Source organism: Cervus canadensis, chromosome 6 (genome assembly GCF_019320065.1).
Source record: "Cervus canadensis isolate Bull #8, Minnesota chromosome 6, ASM1932006v1, whole genome shotgun sequence".
Classification (NCBI taxonomy): domain Eukaryota; kingdom Metazoa; phylum Chordata; class Mammalia; order Artiodactyla; family Cervidae; genus Cervus; species Cervus canadensis.
Window position 1 is genome coordinate 17,787,931 of NC_057391.1, and position 27,813 is coordinate 17,815,743.

The 27,813-nt window shown below is 49.2% G+C and overlaps 1 protein-coding gene across 7 annotated transcripts in view; it reads right to left on the reverse strand.

Annotated features, from left to right (window-relative positions):
• The window catches only part of GRAMD2A (GRAM domain containing 2A), a 34,141-nt gene that overhangs the window by 6,064 nt on the left and 264 nt on the right, over positions 1-27,813 (reverse strand). For 3 of the 7 annotated variants that reach the window (XM_043470976.1, XM_043470973.1, XM_043470974.1), the window contains exons 1-5: positions 20,729-21,050; positions 2,932-3,015; positions 2,053-2,110; positions 1,617-1,692; positions 474-577 (exon numbers count right to left, since the gene is read on the reverse strand). In XM_043470976.1, the coding sequence (XP_043326911.1) occupies positions 474-577; positions 1,617-1,692; positions 2,053-2,110; positions 2,932-3,015; positions 20,729-21,033 (627 nt within the window). In that variant the 5' untranslated portion in view covers positions 21,034-21,050. Of the gene's footprint in view, positions 1-473; positions 578-1,616; positions 1,693-2,052; positions 2,111-2,931; positions 3,016-3,214; positions 3,341-12,349; positions 12,626-20,728; positions 21,051-27,271; positions 27,392-27,813 lie in introns of those variants that run through there. The other 4 variants (XM_043470975.1, XM_043470979.1, XM_043470978.1 and 1 more) reach the window with 4 other exon arrangements.

Sequence of the window (27,813 nt, forward strand, 5' to 3'; positions counted from 1 at the left end):
TGGCGCACAGGGGAGAGTATCTGAACCTCCCACCTCCTCGTGTGGGCTCCCTTCCCGTTATCTCCCACCCCAAGGCAGCACACTCCACTGCAGGCTCTTACTCCATCATCTAAGAGGCACGGGTGGTTGCCCTGGTGAATCCCATACTCAGTAAGATTCCCTGAGCCACCCCAGCCGGCCACTTTATGACCCAAAAGTGTGACAACCCACTCGGTTTCTGAAGGCATTTAGGAGGCACCCCATAGGCAGAGTAACTCGGCAGTGAACTCTTCAGGCTGCTCAGGCCAGATGTGGAGTCTCAATCGGGGCCGGGTTTGGAAGGGGTGGGGCTACTGCCCTGACACGGGGTAGAATGCCTCGCAGTGAGAGGCCTCACCAAGCACCAGAGTGCAGAGGGACAGGTCTGACTTGAGGTGTGCCCACAGGCCGGGGGCTTCTCTTCCCCGGGCTGAGGCCTTACCACTTATTACTACCTTGATATCCTTGCCGAAGAGGCTGGCATGGAAGCAGAGCCAGTTGGGGGAGATGTAGAGCCGGCCCTGGAGAAGCAGGTCCCTCTGGAGGGCACAGGAGCACACTGGGAAGTCACACGAATGAGACCGCCGTGAGCAAGGCCCAGCCAGGAGCCCCAGGGCCTGGGTCCTCCCACTCGGAGGAGTCCAGAGTCCAGCCTCGGGGACTCTCCTCCTCAGTCCCCTCCTCAATCCCAGGCCCCAACCACCCATTCCCTCAGCACCCTCGCATCCTTTCCTGAGAATCCTGACCACCCCTAGTAGTCATGTATGGATGAGAGAGTTAGACTACAAAGAAAGCTGAGCCCCAAAGAATTGATGCTTTTGAACTGTGGTGTTGGAGAAGACTCTTGAGAGTCCCTTGGGCTGCAAGGAGATCCAGCCAGTCCATCCTAAAGGAGATCAGTCCTGGGTGTTCATTGGAAGGACTGACGTTGATGCTGAAACCAGTATTTTGGCCACCTGATGCGAAGAGCTGACTCATTTGAAAAGTCCCTGATGCTGGGAAAGATTGAGGGCAGGAGGAGAAGGGGATGACAGAGGATGAGATGGTTGGATGGCATCACCAACTCAATGGACATGGGTTTGGGTGGACTCTGGGAGTCGGTGATGGCAGGCAGGCCTGGCGTGCTGCAGTTCATGGGGTCACAAAGAGTCAGACACGACTGAGCGACTGAACTGAACTACTCTGCCCGCCCCTCCAGACTGCTAGATCCTTCCTCTTCCTCCACCCATGCCCCAAAAGGTCTGCTGGGTTTCTGCGCTGTCCCCCCAACCTGGATGTTCACCCCCATAGGCAGAACCTCTTGCCCTGCTCTTCCCTGGAGAGAGGGCCTTGATCGTGCAGATGTTCTGACACACTCCCTGAGAGGTCAGAGCAGGAAAGAGTAGTCACTGATAAGAGCAGAACAGAAATGAGATTTGGAAGCCCTGACATTCAAGAAAATCTTCACAATTCAACTTCATGTCTCAAATCAGCCCAATCTTCTCACACTTCTGAAGAAAAAAAGACCAACCACTTCAAAGGGCAGCCAGTTCCCATGGCTGAACTTGTGCCTGGAGGTTCCAGGGGGAGAGGCCCGCTCTCCCAGGGAGGCAGCTCACCTTTGAGAACCACTTCCTCCAAGGGAATGTCCTTAAACAGCTTGTGGTACTGCTGGTTGTATTTACTCCGTAGCGTCTGCAAAACACAGGAGCTGGGTCTGAGAAGTCCCAGGAGATCATACCACCAGAGGGCCCTGCTCCATCCACCAGGAAATAAGGCCACAGGGCGTGGGGGGCCTCCGGGGTCTTAGCCGTGAAGCAGCAGTTGAGCAGCCAGTGGGTGAGGAGGGCTGACTTCTGAGCACAGCTTGTTTCCTGGTGACATGGGGTCTTAAGAGGCAGCCCATGACGGGAAGGGGACACGACATCCACCCAGGAGGGGACATTCCCCAGGTTTCCTGGTGACAGGCCTCTGGCCACAGAGTCGACAGTCACCAAGGCAGCCCAGGACCCCCTCCCCCGGCAGGTAGTAAGAAGTTGGCCTCCACACACTTACCCCTTCTCGGCTACACTTCTTTACATCTTCACCCTTCAAGCCTTCTGGCCAGGACAGACTGCAAAGGAGACACGCCATTGCAGGGGCAAGGAACCTCGAGTTTCCCCCGCGCCCCCCGCCCCATGCATCCTTGGCGCCAGTTCTGCCCTGGCCTCAAGTCACCAGCTTGGGGCAGAGACTGGAGACCAGGGCTCGTCTCCAGGGGCCACAGCAAAGTGGGGAGCCCAGCAAGCTCAGAGCTCGCCCTGGGCAGGGGCACTGATGCTACAGGGAGGGCTCAGCCGTGCGCAGCCACCCCCAGCCCCAGAAGGTATAGGCAACCTGAGCCTCGCCTCCCAGGGATGGCTAGAGCCGACCACCCCGGGGGTCAAAAACCCCCTCCCGTTTCTCTGCCCGAGGGACAAGCTGAGGAGCAGGCCCAGGATGAATGAGCAGGAGGCCAGGGATGGGGCCCAGTATGGGGAGTGGGTGGGGTGGAGGCGTCAGACTCACTGCTCTGGGGCCTGGCCATGGGCCATGATCCCAGCAGGACTGCCCTCCTCGCAGCCGCCTCCCTGGTCAGACTCGCCTGACCTGACGGAGGCTACCAAAGCTGCCAGAGGTGGGGTGGGGGAGAGGCTGCTGAAACGCAAACCTTTGCCCTGTTCAGGTTGGCCTGAGGACAGGTGGGCAGAGAGGAGGATGGTAACCCGAGAAGCCTAGACTCTGCTAGGTCCCAGCGCCCTGGGCTAGGCCTGGGGGTGGGAGGAAGAGGCCCTGGGCAGCCTATGCCCAAACTGACCCCATGACGCAGCCTTAAGGCCCCCTTTCTTACAGGTCACCTCCCAAGGGCTGCCCACCTCCAATCGGACATATGTCTGACTGGGAAATGGGCCTCACCTGGTGTCTTGGGCTCTCTGGACCCCACCTAGCTTCTCGGTGCTCTTCTTCAGAGAAGCCGTCTTCCCACGCATCTGTTGGTTGCTGAGGAGAAACGGGCCCTCATCAGGAAGGCGGGGTCTCTGGGGACACCCTTCCTGGCCAGCTCCAACATGCCCAGGGCGGCTGCCTCTGCCCCCCACCCAACACCTGCCCTGCTATTCCAGGGGAGGCTGGAGATGCCACAGTCTGGAGGCGGCACCCCAGGCAGGCGTTTGAGGCGGCTGAGAGAAGCCTCACTCACCGGCCCTCCTGGAAGCCTGAAGTCCAGTTTATGCCTGGGTCGGAAGGAGAATCAGCCTCCCAGGGAGCTGCCAGCCCCACTCTTAAGAAGGCAGCTGGGAGGGAGGCCCCTGAGACTTGCTCACACCTGAAAGCAAAAGTTTCAGAGCGCCCAGACAGTATTACCATAAAGCGTCCCAGCTTCTGGGAAAGGACTCCAGCACAGGAGGCCTTATCAAGGCTGAGCAGCTGAAGCGGCGCAGGTGCGTGTGTGGACGTCAGCCCACAGGTGAGTGTGGGCTGAGGGGCGGGGCTGCCCCACACCTGGAAGCGGCCTCGACGCCTTCACGCCGTCAGGGTAGCTCGTCCCTGAGAGCCAAACCATCTCAAAAATGTCCCATAGAGAGGGCCCGGCACGGGGCAGACAGGTGGTCACCAGGCAGGCGGGGCTCCCCAAAGGCTTTTCAGTTCATGCCTCCACTAAACAGCTCCAGAGCCTAGGGTTCACCCTTTCCTGCTCCTCCCGAGCAGAAACACTAGGAATCAATAAAGCCTGAGCAGGAAAACTAGCTGAGTGAGCCCAGGGGTGATGGGAAGAGAGGGTGGCCAAGGAGGGCAACGTGCTGGCCGTGAATAGTAGCGGGGTCTGTGCGCTCGTCTCTCAGCAGGCAAGGAGCTGGAACCTGCAGATCCCGGCACTCCCTCCCTCTCAGCTGCGTAACCAGATGACGTCAAAGCTCTCTTCAAGAACAGAGTTATCGCCTCAGCCGAGATCTGCCAAGACCCTTCCAGGTTATTAACCTGACCCCCTCCCACCCTACCATTGTGCAGACAGGAAGCTGAGAGGCCCGCCGAGGGGCAGGCTGTACCAGTGCCGCATAGCAAGGACCAAGGAGCTCTCACCCACCAAACGGGCCAACCATGTGGGCTGGTGACCTCTGTCCTCAACCGTATGGAGAATTTTGGTGCACATATCAGGTATTTCCTAATCTTGCAAAGTGACAGGTTGTGCTAGTGATTTGACCCCTTGACTCCTAAAGCTAGGGCTTCCCAGGTGGCTCGGCAGTAAAGAATCTGCCCACAATGCAGGAGACTCAGGAGACATGGGTTCATCCCTGGGTTGGGAAGACCCCCTGGAAGAGAAAACGGCAACCCATTCCAGTATTCTTGTCTGGAAAATCCCACGGACAGAGGATCCTGGTGGGCTACAGCCCATGGAGTCGCAAAGAGTCGGACACAACTGAGCATGCATGCGTGCTCCTAAAGCTAACTTCTGGATTTATTTGGGTCCATCACTACACATTTCACAGAGGTGCCCCTCCAAACCTTCAGCTTTTTAAGCTTATTACAGAAAATACAAGAAATATAAAATATATAAAGTACGATGATCAAAAATCACGCATAAGGGACTTCCCTGGTAGTCCAGTGGTTAAGAATCTGCCTTCCAATGCAAGGGATACCAGTTGGTCAGGGAACTAAGATCCCACATGCAGAAGGGAAACTAAGCCTGCGTGCCACAATGAAAGAGCCCAAATACCACAACTGAGACCCGACACAGCCACAAATACATAAATAAAAACAGTTCTTAAGAATCACCCATAAGAAAGAAATTCCCGGGAATTCCCTGGTGGTCCAGTGGTTAGGACTCTGTACTTTCACTTTGAAGGAGGAACTAAGATCCTACACACTATAGGGCAGGGCCAAAAATAAAAAAAATTCTCCCTCAAATCACACAAAGAAAATATTTATTCATAAATATATAATTTGTGTGAGTGGGATTATATATCACATAACTTGTATGCCCTGGTTTTGTTGCTTAACATGATTTCATGAGACATTCCCCATGTCACTATTCGGTCCTTAGATAGATTCTCAGAAGTAAAATTAGTGGATGGAGAATGAGCATCTCTAAGGATCTTTTAGACCCAGTTCCAAAATGCCTTCCAGATGCTATACTGATGATGAGAACAGCCTTCAGCACTATATGAGGGTGCCCACTGCCCTACATCCAGGCCCTACATTGGCTAGTATCTTTTTCTCACCTTGCAAAGTTGATAAGTTAAAATATATTATTTTCATTTCTATTTCTGCTTACTGATAGGTTCAACATTTTTTGCCAAATACATTTTGACCACTGGGATTTCATCTGTGAAGTGTCTATAAGTATCTTCATGTCTTTCTTATTGATTTGTCTACCTTCTTTGTTGAGAAGATTCATCCTTAGTTTATCATTTTTGCAAATATTTCCCCTATTTGCCTTTTAGCTCTGTCTATGGTATTGCTGCTATATTTGTGTTTAATTTTTGTATGGCAGATTCCAGCCCTTCCTTTCATCTCTCTTTTCCTTTCTTGCTTTGAGTGCTTCGATAGGAGAGGCCCCCGAGGCAAGTGTACATAAGTCAAACGAGCTTGAACCTGCAGCCCAGGAGCCCTCTGGGCCTCCAGAGAAGAGAAGAAAGATGTGGGCTCCACTCTAAGGAACACATTCCGGCCCGGACAACTGAGCATAAAACAGGACCCCAAGAGGAAGGAGGAGGAGCTGGGCCATGGTTTCAGAGGCAGGAAGCCTGTCCCTCATGTACTAGAAAGTATGATTCAAGTTGTCAGGGCTGCAGGGGCTCAGATGACGCACAGAGTCAAAGTTACAGCCGGATTCCCAGAGAAAAGGAAGCTGAGCCTCACCAACTGGGTGGGACTGCAGTCCTGCTTGGCTTCCTCACCTAACCCTGCATGGACAATCAAGCCTTTGCATGGATTCTAAACTAACTAACTCATCCTTAGGTTCAAAGACCTCAGGAAGGGGCGCCTTCCCTGGGCCCTTCCCCAGCCTAGTGATGAGCCCTGCTGCAGGCTCTCACTGCCCCGAACCTCAGGCTCCTCTCAGACACTTGTGGGTGAGCTCTAACTGCCCATCTCCAGGGGCTCCAGAACACTTCCGCCATCACCACAGTCTCTGAACCTAGGGCAACACCAGTGTGCAGCTCACATGTGTGACATGTGTAGACAGTGTAAGCGAGATCAAGAACAGAAGCTGGAGGGAGAAGGGCCATGAGAATAACAAAAGAAGGCTGTTGTGATAGGAATGGAAAGAGGGACGTCGCTGGTGGTTCACGGGTTAAGACCACACTCCTGATGCAGGGCACATGGACTCCATCCCTGGTCAGGGAACTAAGATCCCACATGCTTATAGTGGGCCAACATTTAGTATAGTGCTGCCAAAAATTTTTTTAAAAAGAAAAGGACAGAAAGAAAACAGGGGAAAACATCTCAAATATGTTTAAAAGTAACCTCTTTTCATGTGACTATCATGGTGGTCAAAAGCCAATCCTTCATATCCATCAATTAAAACCAGCTCCTCCTGGTCATCCTGATAATGCTGTTGATTCAGAGACCCTGGATATGGCTGAAATGCACTGGTTTTAAAATCATCTTCAAATCAGACTCTCTACTAATTCATCTTCTTTCCCATAGTATTTGTTTAGATGAGTAGAAATAAAGAGATGGGATCAAAGTCCAATGAAAAGCTAGGTCTGGGGCAATGGTCAGCAAGAATTCACCAACAGAACCAGTCAGGCAGGGTCCAGGCAAGGAGCAACAGGGCTCTGATCCAGAGGAGAGAGATGGCAAGAGCAGGAAGCTGGAGAGTGGGGAGCCAGCCTGGGTCCCCCAACCCTGCTGGCAGCCTCTGTTCCCATAGAGAATTACTCAACCAAGTTGCTCTTGCTCTCTGGGCTGTGACCGACACCTCCTGCCTGGGCACTCCCATCCCACCTCTACATGCAGACTGTGGAGTTAACATCAGGGGTCTTCAAATCCATATCTATTTTTTTCAATCAAAGCTACAAAATATGCCATTACTGTCATGAGGAGGGTGGAGCGGGGCGGGGGGGCTCAGTATTTTGGACATTAAAGGGGGTTATAGGGACTTCCCTGGTGGTCCAGTGGTTAAGAATCGCCTTCCAATGCAGGGGACATGCGTTGGATCCCAGGTCAGGGAACCAAAAGCCCACATGCCATGCAGCTAAAAAGAAAAAAAACACCAAGCACCTGAGGAAAACAGCTAGAATAAAAGCTTGAGAACAAAACAAAACAAAACAAAAAGCAGAGGGAGTTGCAAAGACTTGAAAATTCCTCAGATGAGGCCCTCTCACCCTGCTGAGCCTGATGGGAAGGCAAGATGCTGATCTGGGGGATACAGCTGTGCTTGCCCCACCCTTGGGCCTCATGCCCGAAAAACTCAGGCTACCTGCCCATCCCTTCCACAAATACTTGCTGAGCTTATCACCCCATGAGCCTGGTATGAACCTGCCCAGGCCAAGAGAGCTGCTGAGAGGGAGGGGATGGGCAGCTAGCACTCAGAGATGTCAGGAGGGGAGCCAGGCCCATCAGGAAAGGGGAGACACAGAGAGGAGGTTAAGAGAGGGAGACAGAGGCAGTGCAAAGGGGACCCGGAGATGCAGAGCCTTGCTGCTCCCCACAGACCCCAGGGACAAAGTCTCAAGGGACACCTGCCACACACACTCTGCTCCCCCAGGCTCAAAATATCTGCACCAGGCAGACACTCCCCAGTCTAAGTCCCCAACTGTGACACCTCACCCCTCCTGAATGGCAGAGCCTGCCATCTAGATGGATCCATCAAAGTGAATTCAATATCATGTCCTCAAATCTGCTTCCCCTTGAAAGGCCCCATCCTCCACAGTTCCCCAAGCCAGACTATTCAACCCACCCCACACCCCGTCAACCCCCAGGGCCCCGAGAGCTGCGATGCCGTCTGCTGTCCCCCCTCCTGTGGCACCAGGCAAGCCCAGGCCGCCATCATCTCTCTCCTGGATGCTGGCATCAGCTTCCTAATGACACCCGCCCCCTGCCCTGCCCTGCACACCTGGCCCTCTCCCACATCCACGCTGCCAACCGAGCCGTCTGCAGCCCAGATCTGAGCCTGCCAACCACCCCCTTCCCCACCTCCTGACTCCTCCTGGCCTTCCTGCCTCCTTCCCAGCCTCACCCGTACAACTCAGTGGCACCCCTTCACCCTGCATGTTTGCTCTTCCTGGGACTTCCTGCCATGTTATCTACCTGGAGAATTCCCCATCATCCTTCTTGGTTCAGCTCAGATATCACCTCCTCTGTGAAGCCTTCCCAGCTTTCCCCCCAGCAGAGCTGGGCATCCCTCCTCTGGGGCCCCTTGCTCCCTTTTTCATGCTGCTGCTCCTGCACTTACCACCCCAGTGCTTGTCTGTTTAGACACCTGAGCCCCACCAGGCGTGTGTCTTCTACATCTCTGTACCCCCAGCACACAGTAGGCACCCAATGTTTACTAAAGGAATGGGTGTGAAGGAGAGACCGAAAAAGAGACATGTTGACACTTCAAGACGGAGAAAGGGAGGAAAAAAAAAGCCAGACAGTAAGTGTGAAGGAGGGACTTCCCCTGTGACCCAGTGGCTAAGACTCTGAGCTCACAATGCAGGGGGCCCAAGTTTGATCCCTAGTCAGGGAACTAGATCCTGCATGCCTCAACTAAGACCCGGTGCAGCCAAATAAATAAATGATTTTTTATAAAATGAGTGAAGGAGGCCCAGAGAATGATGGGTGCCCAGCAGTAAGGGGAGGGGTGGTAGACAGGAGCTGATGGGGGCCACCCACAGATGGGCCCTTCCCTCCAGGAGCCCCAGCCTATGGAGCAAACAGTCAGCCCAGCCCAGCAGCACCAGGCACTTAAACCTTGCTGGCTGAATAATCAAAGAGGAGCTCAGGTGGGAGGCAGAAGGCATACAGAAAAGGATAAAGTGGCTCAGAAGCATGGGATGGGGTATGTGGGGGAAAGCACAGGCTGGGCCACTCCTGCCCTCACAGTTGCCTCACTGGCAACCGTCCCTTGGCTTGCCCAGCCCCCGCCCACAACCTTCCCTAACCACTGGGCTAACCTCCCGCCAAGGCTCCTCAAGCCTCGGGCAACAGCAGTGCCTGTGGCTGATGCAGAAGTGGAAAACTTGGCCAGGCCTGACAGTGTGAACCAGCTAGGACTTCATGGTCACGGGAGGGTCCCCTTGGGCATCTCCTCCCCCGGGGGGGGGGGTGCCCACACACTCTCCCGAGTTGTCTCCTAGTGGACATCTGAGATGCTAGAGCATCCTGTGGGTCCTATCAGCTCTTCTCAAGGCCAAGGACAGCTCCACCCTCTCCTGCAAGCAGCCAGGATGCTGGGCCCCGGCTGGTCCAAGGAGAGACCTCTTCCAAACAGAAAGCACAGCAGCAGCCCCTGAGAATGCAAAGCCACAGACCACGGATAGAGCCACTGAGGGACAGACCTATCCTGGGAGGAACATCAGCCACTGGGGCTCCGTGGCCTGGACGTTAGGGCACCTCCAAACTCCCCCGGCTCTACCTCTCCACACACAGCTTACTTACTTACTTCACAGAGAAAAGAGACCATTCTGTTAACTCTGCTGGGGACACACTAGAATTACCTCTAGAGCTTTTTTAAAAGACCAACCAAACAAAAATGATGCCTGAGCCCTGTTCTCAGATCAATTAAATCAGAATCTCTGATTTAGGATAGCATTTAGGTAACTAGACCTTTTTAACTTGTTACTGACATTTCATTTACATATTAAAGAGTGCACATAAATAAGTGTAGAGTGCAATGTATTTCGCCAACGGATCAAACCTGAAAACCCACCCCCTCAAAGCCCCTCCTGCTTCTTCCAGTCCTACTGCCCCTACCCGCCACCTTGGGTCAGTGATAACCACCAGCCTGATTCCAGCAGCACGGATTGTCTCTGCGTCTTCAGGGACTTTCTATGGATGGAATCATATGATACATGTTCTTCTTTTACTCAGCAACACACTTGTGAGATTCATCCACGGTGCTGCGTGTGGTTGCAAACTGTGCATTTTCACCAATCTTTAGAATTCCATTATATGGACATATTGCAATTGATTGATTGATTTTACTGTTGAAGGGCATTTTGCTGTTGAGTTTCCAGTTTTCCCCTGTTACAAAACCATTGCTACAAACATTCCAGCACGTGTCTGGGAGACACAAGTATTCATTCTATGGGTAAACACTTAGGATTGGAATTGCCGGGTCATGAGTTTCAACTTCAGACTTTTAAAAGCTCTCAGGTGATTTTAAAGCCCTTCTTTCTTTGTGGTTCAGAGGGAGACGCAGACTTCCTGGTCTCCATGGCTAATCCTCCTGCCTGGGCTCTGCACCCGGGGCCCTGACCCTCCTGTGCCTCCACCCAGCCCTCCAGAGGTTCCAGGAACATCCTTGGCAAGACAGGGAATCACACTGTTAATAGAGATTTCTTTCATCTGTGAAGGTCGCAGAGTTCATTTACTGCATGGTGCCAAGGAAGTAATACCTGCCTTCCCATGTGGCAGGGCCAGCCTGAACTACGCTGTGTCCTTCCCAAGAGCCTCCCCAGCTTTCTCTCGGGGCCACTGTCCCCACATACCACCCAGAAACTGGTTAACAAGACCTCTATCCAAGGGAAACTGGGACCATGTGGACGGAGTCAGGCTCATCAGTTGAGCTCAGAGTCAGGTTCAATCAAAACACTGAAACTGGAAGATGAAAGGCAATCTCCTTTTGCAAAAAACCACTCTATTATTTCTCACACAGAAGCTGCACTGCACTTATTTTCTAATAATTTTCTTATGTCCATATGCAAGACAACAACAGTTTCACCCTTTCCACCCACAAGAAAAGGTAAGACTTCCCCGGTGGTCCAGTGGCTAAGATTCCACGCTCCCAACGCAGGGGGGCCTGGGTTTGATCCCTGGTCAGGGAACTAGATTCCATGTGCCGCAACTAAGACCCAATGCAGCTAAGTAAATAAATTTCTTTTTTAAAGGCAGGGGGAGGGAATCCCATAAGTGAACTCCACACTGAATGTAAGGGATGGGGCTCTGAATTGGGGGCCACATGCTGGGTGCCAATCCAACTGTCCTGCTCAGCAACACTAGCAAAGGACTCAGGGTGCGGCAGGCACGAAGCATAGTCACAAATCCTCCTTCCCAGGAGCTTTCTGAGAACCCCTGGGCCAGGAATATGCTTAGTTTTCCTTTACAACCTGCAGCTGTTTCAAAATAACAGGGGACGTGGAGGATCAGAGACCCGGCTTCCCAAGACTGCCCCGTTTGTACAGAGGACACTGGCCATGGCCAACAGAGCCACAGGTGTGTCCCAGACCTGAGCAAAGACACCCGAAAGCCGACCAGCAGCCTCTTTAGAATGGAAAACTGAGCTGGCCCGTCAGGTTCTCTTTCTGATGAATCCTAACTGGGAGATGCGGGAGGTGGAGAGGGCGGCCAGAGGCAGTGAGCCAGCAGGAGAGAGCTGCAGGTGTGGTCGGCCAGAGTCACTGGGTGCACCTGGAGACTGGGTCTAGAATGAGGGAGAGAGTAGACAGAGAAGCAGGTGGAGCCTTCCCTGGCGGTCCCTTCCCTGGTGGTCCAGTGGCTAAGATGCCGCCCTTACAATGCTAGGGGGACCTGGGTTCGATCCCTGGTCAGGGAACTAAGATTCCACAGTGCCACAACTAAGAGTTCAATGTTAGGACCTAGTGCAGCCAAATAAACATTTCTTTTAAAAGAGAGAAAGAAGCAGGTGGCCCGTGGGCCAAGCCCTCCATCTGGGAGACAGCAAAGAGGGTCTGCTCCTTAACTTTCAGTTCTGCTTCCAGGGCCCGGGCCTTTGCAGCCAAGACTAAAATCCCCCACACCTGGTTTGCCCAAAGACCACACACGACGAGGACAGATATACGATGCCCTTTAAGACACAAAAGACACAATGGGGGCAGGTGGTAGAACTTACACTTCACCCACGGGTGGAGGAGGGAAGCTCAGCTGGGTTCACTGGCAGCGCAGGGCCAGGACTCCATAGAGGTCTGATACCCACAGCTGGGGGTACCATACTCGCAATGAGCCTTCAGGGCCAGGAGAGGGAAGAGAACTCTGAGAAATGTTCAGATCAAGTCTGGCCCTGTTAACGAGGGAGCCCTCAGGGAGAAGGAGGTGAAGGAATCTGGCTCGTGATTTCCCCTAATCTCAGGCCAACTCTAGTCACACAAGGGAGATGGCATCATCCCCATTACACAGATGAGGAAACTGAGACCCAGAGAGGTAAAGCTCCTTGCTCTTGACCACATACCTGGAGAGTAGTGGAGCTGGAATTCAAACTTCAGTCTGGCTGAAAAGTGCACACACTGCTTGGAGGGCTTGGGGGCCCCAAATTCTGTCCTTTCCTCGAGTTTTTCCTGCTGCAGGGCCAGACCCCCACTCTCCTCATAGGACCAGTAATGGGGGACTCAGGGAGGCAGAGAGCGACTCTACTGAGCTGAGATGACCATGCAGGAGCCCCACTGGGAAGTAGGGTTCCTTAGATCAGACCCCTCCACCAGATTTTATTTTCCTGACTCCCAAGAACCAAACAAACGGGGAGAGCTAGTTGCTCAGGAGATGTGGGCTGGCCCCACCCTCGTGGGGCAGCTGGATTCAGCCTGAACAAGAACCCCTTTGAGCTCTGGTGCTAACAAGAACTCCTACCTCCCAGGATCTCAGAAACCCTGGGTCCTCCCATCGAGTGGGAGCTGGGAGGGCCAAAAGCTAGGCGGGTCCCATCTTCTTTCAGTAGTCAAGCTGTTTGGTGGACTGGACCAGGCCTGGTTAAGGGCCCCACTCGTTTTCCCTGCCCCCTGACCTCCCGCCCAGGACTGGGCTCTCTCAGCACACCAGGCTGGCCTGCTCCTCTTGGGGACAGAATTCGGGGGAAAAGTGCTCAGGTTGATGCCTCCCCTGCCCCTGGGAGCAGTGCTAATGAGCCGCACCCGCCAGCCCTGCCAGGACCCCCATCCAGCTAAGCTGCTCCTGCCTCAGGTGGAAACCCCCTCGCTGCCATCCCTCAGCACCTCTCCCCGCCGAAGCCTGGCCAGCCTGTGCCTCCAGGAGCGCAGACCACTCCCTCCTCGTGCCCACCCCATGTCTGCTCAGAGAGCTCCCTTGCCGCCTTGCCTGTTTCTGTGGCTGGCCTCCCCACTTCCTGTCTCACCCCAGGGCCTCGCACAACTCCAGGCATACAGTAAGTGCTCAGTAACTGTTGACTCAATAGACAAATGCTTCCCGTAGGAAACCCCTCTGTGTAGTTTCTTTAGCATCAGTGGGGGCTCGGGATGCAAACCTAAGAACCTGGAGTGAAAGCAACCGCTCAAGTTTGCCTCTGGCTCCCTCCTCCCTGACCCCCAAGCCCCTCCTCTGAGTCTGCTTCCTCCTCTGTAAAGAGGGGAGAGTCCCCTCTCCCTGCTGACGGTCAGGGTTCCTGTGAGGATCTGAGAGAGGTCACGGCCCAGCCCTGGTCAAGGGGTGGGTTCTCCCAGCCTTGCCCACTGAGCCTCCCACCCTTGCCGGCACCCCGCCCCACCTCCCTCATCCCACCCTGCCCCTTGAAGGATGCCAAGGTGGGCACCCCATGGGAAGTAGAGATGGAGGCACCACCAGGCCCCCCACTGTACCCACAAAGCTTCATACATGTCCTGTGGGACTGAATCTTTTTCCTGATGACAGCGGCTGCGGGAAGGCCCTCTTCACACCTGGGGCGGCACCCACGGACAGTCTCCCACCCCTTCGAGCTCAGAGGTGCTCCCAGAGCTCAGACCCAGCCATACTCAGGATCCCGTCCTCTCTTCTCCCCCTACCAGAGGTCTGAGGCCAACAATTGGCCCCCTTCCTGACCAGAGCGCAAAGACTTGCAGACTGAGAACAGTCACCAGGGAGACTGTTGGTGACTGCCAGGTGAAACCCGGAATCTTTGCTCCAGGAGACATCCAGGATTTCCTACAAAGCCCAGGCTATGATGGAGCAGGGAGCTGGTCCTGCAGAGTGACCCGCCTGTCGCTGGCCCTGTCCCGCTGTGCCCACTGCTGGAGCAGAATCAGGGTGAGCTGGCACCCCTGGACCTGGTCACAGACCACTTTTTCTTGGCAGGCCACTTGGGGCCTGGCTGTTTCCAGACTAGAAGCTGGTCATTCAGGTCCAAACACAGACTTGCATTCATTAAGAAACAGAGCACTCCTGTGCTCCTGGGGGCCACCCTCCGCTGGGCCCGCTGAGTGGAGGGCCCACAGACAGCCTCAGATGCTCCAGGCTGCCAGGAGGGGTGGCTGCTCCCGGAACAAGTCAACTCTGTCCATCCATGGATCCCATACGGTGCACTCTGGGACACACATCTCAGAATCGCACTAGCTTTGGGAACCCACTCAGCTCTTCTCAGAGCCCTGGGGGTCTTGAGAGGTCTCAGGGTCCTGAAAGACCCTGGGCGTGGGGACAGGAAGACAGGGAGGCAGGCCTGAAAGAACCTCTCACAGCCTTGGGGAAGCCACTGTCTCCTTCTGGGCCTCAGTTACCCCTCAACAAAGGGGCAAGAAAGTCTCCAGCCAGGAGAGAAAGCAAATGTTGTCTGAGGGAATGACAAAGCCGAGCCCAGGATTCGGTGAGCAGCAGCTGGCCACTGGCTCTCTGTGGTCAGAAGAACCCCAACCCCAGGAGAGGCTGGCAACAGCATAGCCCTCAGAGGCTGCCGGCCACTCTGCCTCCCTCCTCTAAACTCCAACTGAATGCCTGGATTCACTTAGCTCTGTGTAAGTGCTGTGTGCACGAAGAGGCATGAGGCAAACGACTACCCCCAAAATGCTTGGTGGGAGAGGCAGACGTGAAACAAATATTTATAGAGATCAATACATAATTATAACTGTGTAATGTGTACTATGATGGCAAAGCACAGTGTCTGAGAGCACCTCAATCAAGGAGCCCTGAATCAACTGCAGAGAGAGGGAAGACTTCCCTGAAAACACAGCAGCAGCATTTGCCCTGATAGTCAATGGATGCTAGTCAGACCAAAGCGCTGGCAGGGGAGGAGGGTTGGAGGGTATTGGGGAGGGGTCATGGTAGAGCAGGGATTCCCTACCTCCGGCATCTGATGATGATCCGAGGCAGAGCTGATGTAATAATAATTTGAAATAAAGTGCACAATAACTGTAATCTGCTTGAATCATCTTGAAACCACCCATTCCCCCCTACCCATCTGTGGAAAAATTGTCTTCCATGAAGCTGGTCCCTGGTGCCAAAAAGGTAGGGGACCACTGTTTAGAGGGTTTATGATATGCAAAAGCCCTGAGGCCAGATGTGTATAGCATGTAGGAGAAACATAAACAGAGCCTTTGTGTCTGGAAGGTAGAGGTGAGCAGTGAAGAAATGAGCAATGGGGCTGGAGAGGTAGGCAGGGTAGATCATGCAGGGCCCAATGGGCCCCAGTAAGGGTTTTTGTCATTCTCTTAAAAGCTAGGGGGAACCAATGAAGGGATTTAAAAGGGAAAAGACACTATCAATTTCGTATGTTAAGAATATGGAGCAGCATCTGTTTGAACTGGCATATGTGGACATGTTCATAGATCACCCTAAGACATAGATTTGTTTCAAATACAAAACGGTGTGGGACGGGGGAGTAGAGGATGAGTATTGATGAAATGGGGACAACCTTATGTTGGTAGTTATTTTAGTTGGTGGTGACGGGTGGTCACCCGTGGTCAGAAGAACCCAGATCCCAGGAGAAGTTGGCAGGAGCCTAGGATGGAGGAGGGGTCCATCCTACAACTCTCCTCCTCTTTTTTTTTTTTTTTTTGATACCCAGAGATACCCAGAGAGTGGCTGTGATCCTTTTTTTTTTTTAATTCATATATTTTTTTTATTTTTGGCTGCACTGGGTCTTTGTTACTTAGCAAGGGCTTTCTCTAGGTGCGGAGAGCAGGAGCTACTCTTCCTGACAGTGCACGGACTTCTCATTGTGGTAGCTTCTCTTGTTGCGTAGCACGGGCTTTAGGCACGTGGGCTTCAGTAGCTGTGACTCATGGGCTCTAGAGCATGGGCTCAGTAGTTGTGGTTCAGGAGCTTAGTTGCCCTGCAGCTTGTGAGATCTTCCTGGACCAGGGATTGAACCCTGCATTGGCAGGCAGATTCCTATCCACTGCACCACCAGGCAAGTCCCAGTCTCCTCTTTTATATATATTTAGAATTTTCCATGGAGACAGACCAGTTAGGAGATTATATTCCAGCAGCAAGATGATGTCTCAAACTCAGTGGCAGTTGTGGTGATGAAGGTTGAGGGATGGATTCACAACACATATATCTCTAAGTAGAACCAATCTGGACTTGGTGAGCAATTGGATGTGGGGTGTAAGGAAAAATGTGTCAAATATGATTTGAGATTTCTGGCTTAAGCAAGTAGGATACTGCTCTATTTTGCTGAGACAAAGCAGGGGAAACAATCATGAGTTCAGCCTTAAAGATATGTGAGAAGCATTTAAGTAGAGATGTCACGTTATATATGAGTGAGGAGCTCAGAAGAAAGCTCCAGGCTGAAGGGAGAAATTCCTGAGTTATTGGCCCATGAGTGGGTACAGGAGCTAGGGAGATCCCTCAGGGAACCTTCTTCTTCCCTAAAGAAGAGAAGCTATGGACAAGGGTGCCAAGACCAGTACAGTGGGGGAGAGAGCAGACTTTTCAACAAATGGTGCAGGAACAACTGGATATTCACAGGCCAGAGAAGTAAGTTGGATCCCTATCTCACAGCATGTACAAAAACTAACTCAAAAATGTCAGAGCTGGGACTTTCCTGGTGGTCCAGTGGTTGAGAAACCACCTTGCAGGGGCTTCCCAGGTGGCTCAGTGGTAAAGAATCCGCATGCCAACGCAGGATCCAGGAAGATCCTACATGCCATGGAGCAACTAAGCCCGGCCACTCTGCCTCCCTCCTACAAACTATTGAGTGACTAACTCACCTGTTTAGTCTGTGCTGTAGAGCCCAGAAGCCACAACTATTGAGCCCATGAGTTGCAACTAGTGAAGCCCCAGTGCCCTAGAGCCTGTGCTCTGCAACAAGAGAGGCCACCACAATGAGAGGCCTGCGCACTGCAACTAGAGAAAAGCCCACACAGCAACAAAGATCCAGCACAGCCAAAACTAAATAAATAAATACAATTATTAAATTAAAAAAAAAAAAGATTCTGCCTTGCAATGCAAGAGATGCAGATTCAATCCCTGGTTGGGGAATTAAGATCCCACATGCTGTGGAGCAGGTAAGCCAGCACGTCCCAACTACTGAACTCTCATGCTCCAGAGCCCATGTGCCACAAATAAACAGTCCGTGCACCACAAAGAAAGATCCTTCGTGCCACAACTAAGACTCAATGCAGCCGAATAAATAAATACTTTTTTTTTTAATGTCAGTGCTAAAACTCTTAGAAGAAATCATGGGTGTAAATCTCTGACTAGGCAACAGTCTTGTAAGATACTCGCCTGCTGCTCAGGAGACACAAGAGACGTGGGTTTAGTCCCTGGGTCAGGAAGATCCCCTGGAGTAGGAAATGGCAACCCGCTCCAGTATTCTTGCCTGGAAAACCATGGGCAGCAGGTAACCGTCCATAACTTCACAAAGAGCTGGACACAAGGAGCAGAGCACAGATGTTCTCTTTGCTCCTGACTCTCAAACTCTTAAGATATGACACCCAAAGCACAAGAAACAGCAGAAGAATAGATAAGTTGAACTACATCGAAATTAGAAACCTTTGTACTGCTAATGATATCATTGAAAAAGTGAAAAGGTGACTCATAGGATGAGAGAAAACAGTTGTAAATCAGAGATTGGATAAGGGACTATATCTAGAATATATTAAAAAACTCTTACAACCTTGTAGGTATTATACTAAGTGAAAAAGAGCCAATCACAAAAATACAAATGCTTTATGACTCCACTTATATGAAGGACCTAGAGTAGTCAGATTCATTAAAACAGAAAGCAGAATGGTGGTTGCCAGAGGCTGAGTGTGGGGGTGGGTGGAGAGTTATTTAATGGATGTAGAGTTTCAGTTTTGCAAGGTGAAAAAGTTCTGGAAACTAGTTGTACAACAATATGAATACATATATTTAACACTATTGAACTGTACAAATGAACTTAGAAATGGTTAAGATGGTAAATTTTATGTTATGTGTTTTTTAATCCACAATTAAAATTTTTAAAAAGAACTCTTAAAACTGAACAATAAAAAGACAAATAATCCAACTAAAAATGGGCAAATATTTACATAAACATTTTTCCAAAGAAGATATCAAATGACCATTAAGTACACAAAAAGATGTTCAACCTCATTAGTCATCAAGGAAATACAAATCAAAACCACAATGCAATACTACTTTACATCCCCAGGAGGCTGTTATTTATACCAGGTGTTGGTGATGATGAGGAGAAACTGGAACCCTCATACATTGCTTCTGGGATTGTAAAATGGTGCAATTGCTTTGGAAAACAGTTTGGTGATTCTTCAAATGGTTAAACATTTACTATATGACCCAGCAATTCTACTTCTAGGTACATACCCTCCAAAATTGAAAATATATATGCACACAAAATCTTGTACAAGAATGCAAAGGGAACCTTCCTACCCTGTTGGAAGGAATGTAAATTGGTGCAGCCACTATGGAAAACAGTACAGGGATTCCTCAAAACTAAAAACAGAATTCCCATATAACCCAGCAATACCACTCCTGGGCATATATCCAGACAAAACTACAATTCAAAAAGACACATGCAACCCTGTGTTCATAGCAGCACTATTTGTAATAGCCACAGCATGAAAACAACCTAAATGTCCATCAACAGGTGAATGGATAAAGATGTGGTATATATACACAATGGAATATTACTCAGCCATAAAAAGAATGAAATAATGCCATTGGCAGAAACATGGATGGACCTAGAGATTATCATACTAAATGAAGTAAGTCAGAAACAGAAAGACAAATACCATATGATATCATTTATATATGGAATCTAAAGTAAGACACAAAGGAACTTATCTACAAAACAGACTCACAGAAAAAAACAGAACTGTGATCACTAAGAAGGAAGGCAGGTGGGAGAGGGATGGATTGGGAGTTCAGGATTAGCAGATGCAAGCTATTATATATAGGATAAATAAACAAAAAAGTCCTACTGTATAACACAGGGAACTATATTCAATATCCTATAATAAGCCATAATGGAAAAGAGTATTAGAAGAATGTATATATGTATATAACTGAATCACTTCACTGTACAGCAGAAATTAACAACATTGCAAATCAACTATACTACAATTTTAAAGTCTTCAAAAAAGGGATGCTCATAGTTTTATGATCATTATTACCATTATTATTATTATTATTATGACTATTACATTACCATTACTATTAAAGCCAAAAAATGGAAACCCAAACACCCAGCTGATAAATGGATCAGCAAAATGTGGTATATCCATACAGTGGAACATAATTCAATCATACAAAGGAATGAAGTACTGATGTATACTGCAACATGATGGAACTTAAAACTTTATGCTAAGTGAAAGGCCAGTTGCAAAAGACCACATATTATTATGACTCCATGTATGGGGAATGTCCAGAAGTGGCAGATCCCCAGAGACAGAAAGTAGATCAGTAGTTGCCTGTTGGAGGGAAGGGGAAATGGGAAATGACTAAGGCACATAGGGTTTATTTGTGAGGATGATTAAACTGTTCTGGAATTACACAGTGATCATGGTTACACAACTTTGTGAATACAGTAAAAGTTACTGAATGGCACATTTTGAAAGGATGAATTTTATGGTGTGTGAGTTATTTCTCCACGAGAAGGATGGGGGTTGGAGAGGAGAGTAGTCTGGGACCTCAAGAACTACAACCCTTAAAGACTGGGTGGAAGGGGTTTCCCTAGTGGTCCAGTGGCTAAGTGTCCAGTGGACACTCCCAGGGCAGGGGGCCTAGGTTTCATCCCTGGATGGGGAACTCGATCCCACCTGCCACTACTCAGAGTTCCCAAGCTGCACCTAAATATCCCGCATGTTGAATGAGTATCAAGATCCCAAGTGTGGCAACTAAGACCTAAGCACAGCCAAACAAATAAAACTAAGTATTTTTAAAAAGAAGAAGTCTGTGTGGAGGAGGAAGAGGAATGCCCCAAGGAGAGGAAGAGGAGGTGGCCCAAGAGGCAGAAAAAAACCAAGTGTGTAGGTTGTGGTGGATGCCAAAGGAGGGCTTCAAAAAGGAATGGGAAAGCAGGAAGTTTGCTGGGAGGCCAAACTGCAGGAGGACTGAAAGGCAGTCTAACTACCAACCAGGAGAGGATCCATGCGGTAGTGGGGAGTCTGAATCCACACCTAAAGGTCTACTCCTCCCCGCTCCCTCCCACGCTGGTGACTGCATCCCAGGGACGGACAGTGAGGACAGGCCTCTGAACGCAAGTGAGGATGCTGCGGACACAGCCGGAAGCCCGGGTCACCGGCCAGCTCAGCGCCACACCGACCTCGGATCCTGCGAAAGGCCACGGAGATTCTGGGGGATGGGAAAGAGAAGAGACCGCACCTCTCTCACCCCGACTGAGTGGAGGGAGGGGACGCTGCCGTTGCCCGAATCCTCCCTGCCTGGTCCAGCCTTCCCCAACCATCCTCACCTGACGCTCCGCTGCCCCTGGCGTGTCTCTGCCGCAGCCCGCGAACCACAAGTCCATTTTCTGCGTCCGCCCTGGGAAGGGCTGGGGAGCCCGCAGGCACCCGGCGCCGAGAGCGCAGCCACACCCAGAATTCCAGCAGCGCAGGGCCCCGCGCCAGAGAGCCCGCCCCGCCTGCCCTGCGCACCCCTTGATGGGGGCTGGTGGGTCCCCAGGCGGAAGAGCAAAAGCCTGCGTAGACCAGAGGCTGTTGGATTAGAGCACCTCCCGCACCCTGGAAACGGAGCCCGCGCCCCTCCGGCACCCATACCCGGGAGTTGGTCCGGATTTGGAATGTCCCAGGCAGGATCCAGCTCCTTGCCCCGCCGAGGCTTCTGCTAACTAGGCTCCCCAAGCCGTACCCGCGCTTGGGTAAGGGTTCCGATTCCTGGGCGATAGCCTACTCTTAAAGAGCTTACTGGATCCTGGGACCTTCTTTTCCAGGGAGAGCCCCAGATTGTTCAGCTAGTAGAAAACCCCTAAGAAGGCTTGCTCTCGCCACTGTTATTCAGCATTGTTCTGGAAGCTCTAGTCATTGCACAAAGGCATGAAAAAGAAACAAAAGGTTCATATATTAAAAAGAGATGATTATTCTTTGAAAGATGGTAACATGAACTACCCAGAGAATATATATTCAACTGGAAAAATCATAAGAAAGTGGCCCAGATATTCTTATATTTGGACACTGGGTCAGCCAGAGCTGTGATGAAGATAGACACATAATAATACACTCTCACAGACTTAATTGTTATTCTAGCGGTTACAAGATAAACATAAAAATCAATAGTTTCTCAGTAGGCATGCAATAAACAGTTATAAAATCTATTTGGGGAAATGATTCTATTCATGTGGAAACAACACGTATAAGTTATCCAAGAATAAACTTCTAAAACGTAGAAAAATCTAGAAGGAAACCAGAGGCATTTTAAAAATAACATAAAAGAAGGCTTGAATAAGTGGAAAGATAAACTGTTCCTGAGTGGGAAGATTGAAAGTTTTAAGGAAGTGAATTTATCCCAACTGTCATGCAAGGGTTTTGCCCTACCAGATGTCAGAACAAACTACAAAGCTGGAACAATTAAAATATTTACTAGTTTACGAAAAATTAATAGATCAATAGAATGAAAGAGGAAGTCTCTGGACTCCCTCTATGGGTATGATCTATGGGTATCTGAGAATTTAGTATATAAGAAAGAATCACGGGACATCCCTGGCTGTCCAGTGGTTAAGACTTCGCTTTCCAATGCAGAGGGTGTAGGTTCATCCCTGATGGGAGAGCTAGGATCTCATATGCCTCAGGGCCAAAAACCAAAACAGAAAACAGAAGCAGTCTTGTAACAAATTCAATAAAGGCTTTAAAATGGTCCATATCAAAAGTAAAATCTTTTTAAAAAAGAAAGAAACTGTTTCAAATAAGTAAGGGAAAAAGAGATTGTCCAATAAGTGATATTAGAACAACTGGGTACCTCATACCATTCATAAAAACACAGTAAATAAATTCCAGGTAGATTAAACATCAAATATTTTCTAAATCAATAGAATAGAGTATTACTATGTAAGGAAACATCTTCCTAAGCAAGATATAAAACCCAGAGCACATAAAAGAAAATATTTAATTGCAAAAAAATTAAAAACATTAAACTGACAGGGGACTTCTCTGGTGGTGAGTAGTTAAGACTTCGCTCTTCCACTGCAGGGGACACAGGTTCCATCCCTGGTTGGCGAACTAAGATCCCACCTACTGCACAGTGCACCCAAAATAAATAAATAAAAATTTTACAGGTGAAGTAAACAAATGCTAAGAGTTGGACACGACTGAGTGACTGAACTGAACTGACTGAAACAATATTGAAAAATTAAACTGGAAAAGGACTGGCATTTTTAAATGATAATAACTCATCTATGTCAGTAAGAAAAAGGCAAACGCTCTAATAGAAAAGTGGGCAAAGAATATGAGTAGGCAAGTCACAAAAGAAGAGAGTTCTCTCTTACCTACTTTACTGATAAACATTAAAAGAATTAGAGTGCTCAATATTACCTAGGATGTATGTGGAAAAATAAGCATTCTTATTTTCCATGAGACTTAAAACTAAGTTAACCTTTCTGACCTATATCAAATGCTTTAAGAAATGTAAATCCTTTGACCCTAAAACTCCATTTCATGCAACTTGTTATAAGGAAATAAATGGACAAGTAGGCAAAAATGTATATTCCTATAAATTATGAGGAAATTAAACAATTATGAGGAAAAATGTAGAAATACCAAAATAGTATTTTATCAATATAATCGATTCCTATGCAATTGACTAAAAAGAGTACAGCTGCATGTGCTAATATAGAAAAAAGGTAAAAAAATGTGTTGTTTAGCAAAAAGTATATCTAAGTTAGTAACCAAGATATAACCCATTTATGTGGAAAGAAGGGAACTCTTCTACACTGTTGATGGAAATGTAAATTGGTACAGTGACTACGGAGAATTGTATGGAGGCTCCTTAAAAAACTAAAAATATAGCTACCCTGCAATCCCATTCCTGGGCCTATATCTGGAGAAAAAAGTCATCTGAAAGGATGCACGCACCCCAGTGTTCACTGCAGTGCTGTGTACAATAGCCAAAGACACGGAAGCAACCTAATGTCCACTGACAGAGGAATGGATAAAGAAGGTGTGCTTCATACACACAATGGACTATTACTCAGTCATTAAAAAGAATTACATAATGCCATTTGCAGCAACACGGATGGACCTAGAGAGTGTCATACTTAGTGAAGTAAGTCAGACAGAGAAGGAGAAATATAGTATGACATCCCTTATATAAAGAATCTAATGAGAAATGATATAGATGAACTTATTTACAAAACAGACTGACAAACTTAAGAGAATGAATTTATGGTTGCCAGAGGGGAGGGATGGGGGAAAGGAGAGTTAGGGAGCTTGAGATTAACATGTGCACACTGCTATATTTAAGATGGATAACTGGGACTTCCCTTGTGGTCCAGTGGTAAAGAATCTGCCTACCAATGCAGGGGACACGAGTTCAATCCCTGGTCCAGGAAGATTCCATGTGTCACAGGGCAATTAAGCCCATGTACCACAACTACTAAGCCTGTGCTCTGGAGCCCACTAGCTACAACTACTGAGCCCACATGCTCTAGCCCTAGAGGCCAAGAAAAACCACCACAGTGAGAAGCCTGCACACCACAATGAAGAGTGGCTCCCGCTCGCTGCAACTAGAGAAAGCCCATGGGCAGCAATAAAGACCTAGAGCAGCCATAAATAAATAGAATTTTTAAAAACACTTAAAATGAATAACCAACAAGGACCTACTGTATAGCATAGGGAACTGCTCAATGTTATATGGCAGCCTGGATGGGAGGGGAGTCTGGGGGAGAATAAATACATGTATATATATGGCTTTGTCCCTCTGCTGCTCACCTGAAGCTATCATAACATTTTTAATCAGCTATACTCCAACATAAAGTTTAAAAAGTTAAAGAAATATATAACCCATTTATAAAATTAAAAATTCTGTATTAAAAAAGAACAGAAAAAGAAACAATAAAAAAAATTCTGTATCAAACAATAGTGATGATATCTCAGGGAAGAATTCACTCTCAATAGTTTCCGTTTTGCCTGAAATTACTATAACAAGATATTACTTGTAATATCTTTAAAATAAGAAAAATAATAAAGATATTTTTTTAAAAAGGTAGAAGTGATATCTTTTTTGACATTAAATTTCAAAGGCTTAAAAGTGTAAAAACATCTATGGTTGATCAACATTTTGGTGAATGGACAGTCTCACACTCCTGTGTAGGAGAGCAGTATGTGAATAGATACATATGTTTACATGTAGATACCCAACAGACCCATAAATTCCACTTCTAACAATTTATTCTCAGGAAATAATTGGACACAAATTTAAAAGTATACAAATATTCACTGAAGTGTAGTTAAAAAAATAGAGCATGAACAAAGTATGGTTTATTCATACACTAAAAGGCTATGTAATGATTAAAATATTTCATTATTAAAACATTAAAAATAAGTTTAACACAAAGGATAGCATTATATAACATTGAAAAAAAGCATTACATGTATCTAGAATAGCATGCATACTAAAATATATTGGGGGACTTCCCCGGCAGTCCAGTAGCTAAGACTCCACACTTCCAATGCAGGGGGCCCAGGTGGGATTCCTGGTCAGGGAACTAGATCCCACACGCCATAACAAAGAGTTCGCATGCCACATCCTAAGATCCTGCATGCCACAACTAAGACCTGACACAGCCAGATAAATAAATCCATATTTTAAAATAAATAAAATAAAAAGTAACAATGTGCTTTCCCAGTAGATTTTTAACATCACTTGAGGAAACACTAATTTAGGACAAAGACTTAGAGACTGGCTCAACCTCCATAGATTATTAAACACTCCAGTCCTAAAGTCTGACCAAGCACTTGTAAACTAATGAAAATGTGTGGTTGTGGGGGGGAGAAGGGAGGCACCAGCCTGCCCTGTAGTGGCTTATATTCTTGGGAACAGCACCTTCTTTCTGTGCTTTGGCCAGCAGGGACTCTGTGGGGAAGCAGGTACTTTTTTTTTTTTTTTAATTTTAAAATTTGTTTATTTTTTGTTATTGGCTGCGCCAGGTCTTCATTGCTGTATGCAGACTTTCTCTAGCTGTGGCAAGCAGGGACTACTCTCTAGTTGTGGTACAGAGGCTTCGTGTTGTGTTGGCTTCTGCTATTGCGGAGCATGGGCTCTAGGGCATTTGGGCTTCAGTAGTACTGGCCCATGGGCTCAGTCGCTCCATGGCATATGGAATCTTCCTGGACTAGGGATCAAACCTGTGTTGCCTGCATTGGCAGGTGAATTCTTAACCACTGGACCACTAGGGAAGCCCAGGTACTTTTTGATAACAGAAAGCTCCACCCCCTTCCTTGCTGTCCCCGTCTTCCTTCCTTTCCTACATTAGTAAACAGCTGGGGAATTAATCAAAGCTTCAAAGGTTGGTGATAACAGGTAGTGACAGACTCGTGCCCTGCAGCCCAGGTGAATAGCAACACAGCGGCCAAGGCTGACTTCGTGCCAAACTTACCCTTGCTTAAAAGAGGGCTGCAGAATTGGGTGGAATTATTTTCACTTCTCAGGAAAGAAAAAAGGAAATTATTTTCTGGTGTCTGGACTCAGACCCTGGATACCAAAGTGGAATGCTTCATGGGTCTCAACGCCATGGCTTTCCATAGGTAGTCATGGCAACGAAGTAATTATGTAAAGAGATAAAATACCTTCAAAAATCAAGGGGGAAACAGGCTAGTTAGCAGAATCGCTAATGGCTGCACAGAAAAGGCCTTTAAGAAGCCTACAGTCCGTTCTCCTTACCTTACAATGGCAAAGCAGGCCCAGAAAGGAGACCTGACTTGTCCCAGGTCATAGAAAAATAGGAACTTCTGACAAGAGAGGCTCTTCATACTGGTCCGATAAGCATGGTATGTGGCATTCAAGGGCCAAAGCCGCAACTTAACCAGGTTAAGGACTAGGAGGGGTCACCCAAACAGGCATGTGGAAGAGCTTCAGGAGGTCTGGCTGGCAGAGCCCATCTTGAGTACTGCTGACCTCAACCTCAGGGATCTTAGGTGGATGGATTGGCACACAGATCCTCCTGGTCTACGCTAAAGCTCCAAGGACCCAGCTAAGCTCAGAAACATCAAAGCAATCAGTAACATCAAGGCCTGGATAGGACCTGGATTGACCCCACTATGCTATTCAGAAAATTCTCCCAAAGGCAAGTCAGGAATGAGAACTTTGGTTTGGCCCCTGCAGAAATGCTCCTGGAAGCTCAGTAGCAGCTTCTGTCAGCTTTGTGCTCTAGATCTGCCCATTTGTCCCAGAGATGTTCATTGCTTAACTGGTCCTGTAGAACCACAACCTCAGACCCGAGTGTCTGTCTGTGCGGTCAGAAGAGTGCAGAAGGAGCGAACCCTCCCTCTCACTGCAGAATGGGGGTGGGGGTGGGAGATATACACCCTCTACTCCTCTCTCCCTGAAGCCCCGTAAGTCTTTGCTGTGAAAAGAACTGGACTTCAGAGCCAGCTAGAGATGTACATTGGAGCAAAGACATCGTGGATTGTTAGGACATTCTTTCCCTAGGAGTCCGATTCCTGCAAGGGTGGGTGGGGCAAGCAAAGCCAACAAGGGAAATGCCATCTGTGTAGGACTTCACCAGCTTCTTTGAGGACAGGACAGAGGGAGCCCTTAAGCCTTCTGCCAGCTTCACGTACTTGTGTGGCTTGGGCACTGGGTTGCACACTACATCCACACTGTCTGCCCCAAGGCTGGATGGCCAGGGGTGCCAGGCTGCCCTTCAGAGCTCTGGCTGTAGGGTTTGGGATCTGGACAAGGGCCGCAATTTAGGGCTTCAACCGCTGACTCCGTCTTCCCCAGATAATCCTACCCGCAGGGGCCCAAGACATCAGGGGGCAGAGGCCAAAATTCTTGATCCTACCTGAAACGCCACCTCTCACCTGCGCTGCCTCCCTACCCCTTGATCAGCTGCAAGAACTTTCCTTCTTCCGAGAGTGACTGTGGAACAGATCTCGAGGCTGAGAGACTGGCCCCAGCCCGCCCGACGTGGACGGGCACGACGTAGGGGTGCGGCCGAGTCGTGCTGGGACAGCTCCACGCTGCCTCCTAGGCAACAGAGCGCCGCTACAATTGCAGACTCGGTTAGGAGAAGAGAGAGGCTGAAGCTTCCGGGGGCCAGAAGAGAAGGACCAGCCCTTGGGTTGGGGGTAGTTGGGACAGGAGGTCGATATGGCTAGGGAATGAATTAATGAGCGAATGAATGAATGATCAGCGACGGCGGCAGAGGAGGATGGTGGTGAACCACGGGAGGTATCCCGAGGAGGGTGCCCTCCACCTCCCTGGTGCCGCCGGGACGTCCATCATCCCCGATGTTCGAACCCCTCGCAGGAAGCGCCGGCAGCCTTACATCCCGCCCCCGCGCAACACCTCGCAGCTCGGGAGGCGCCGGGGCCCGCATGGCGC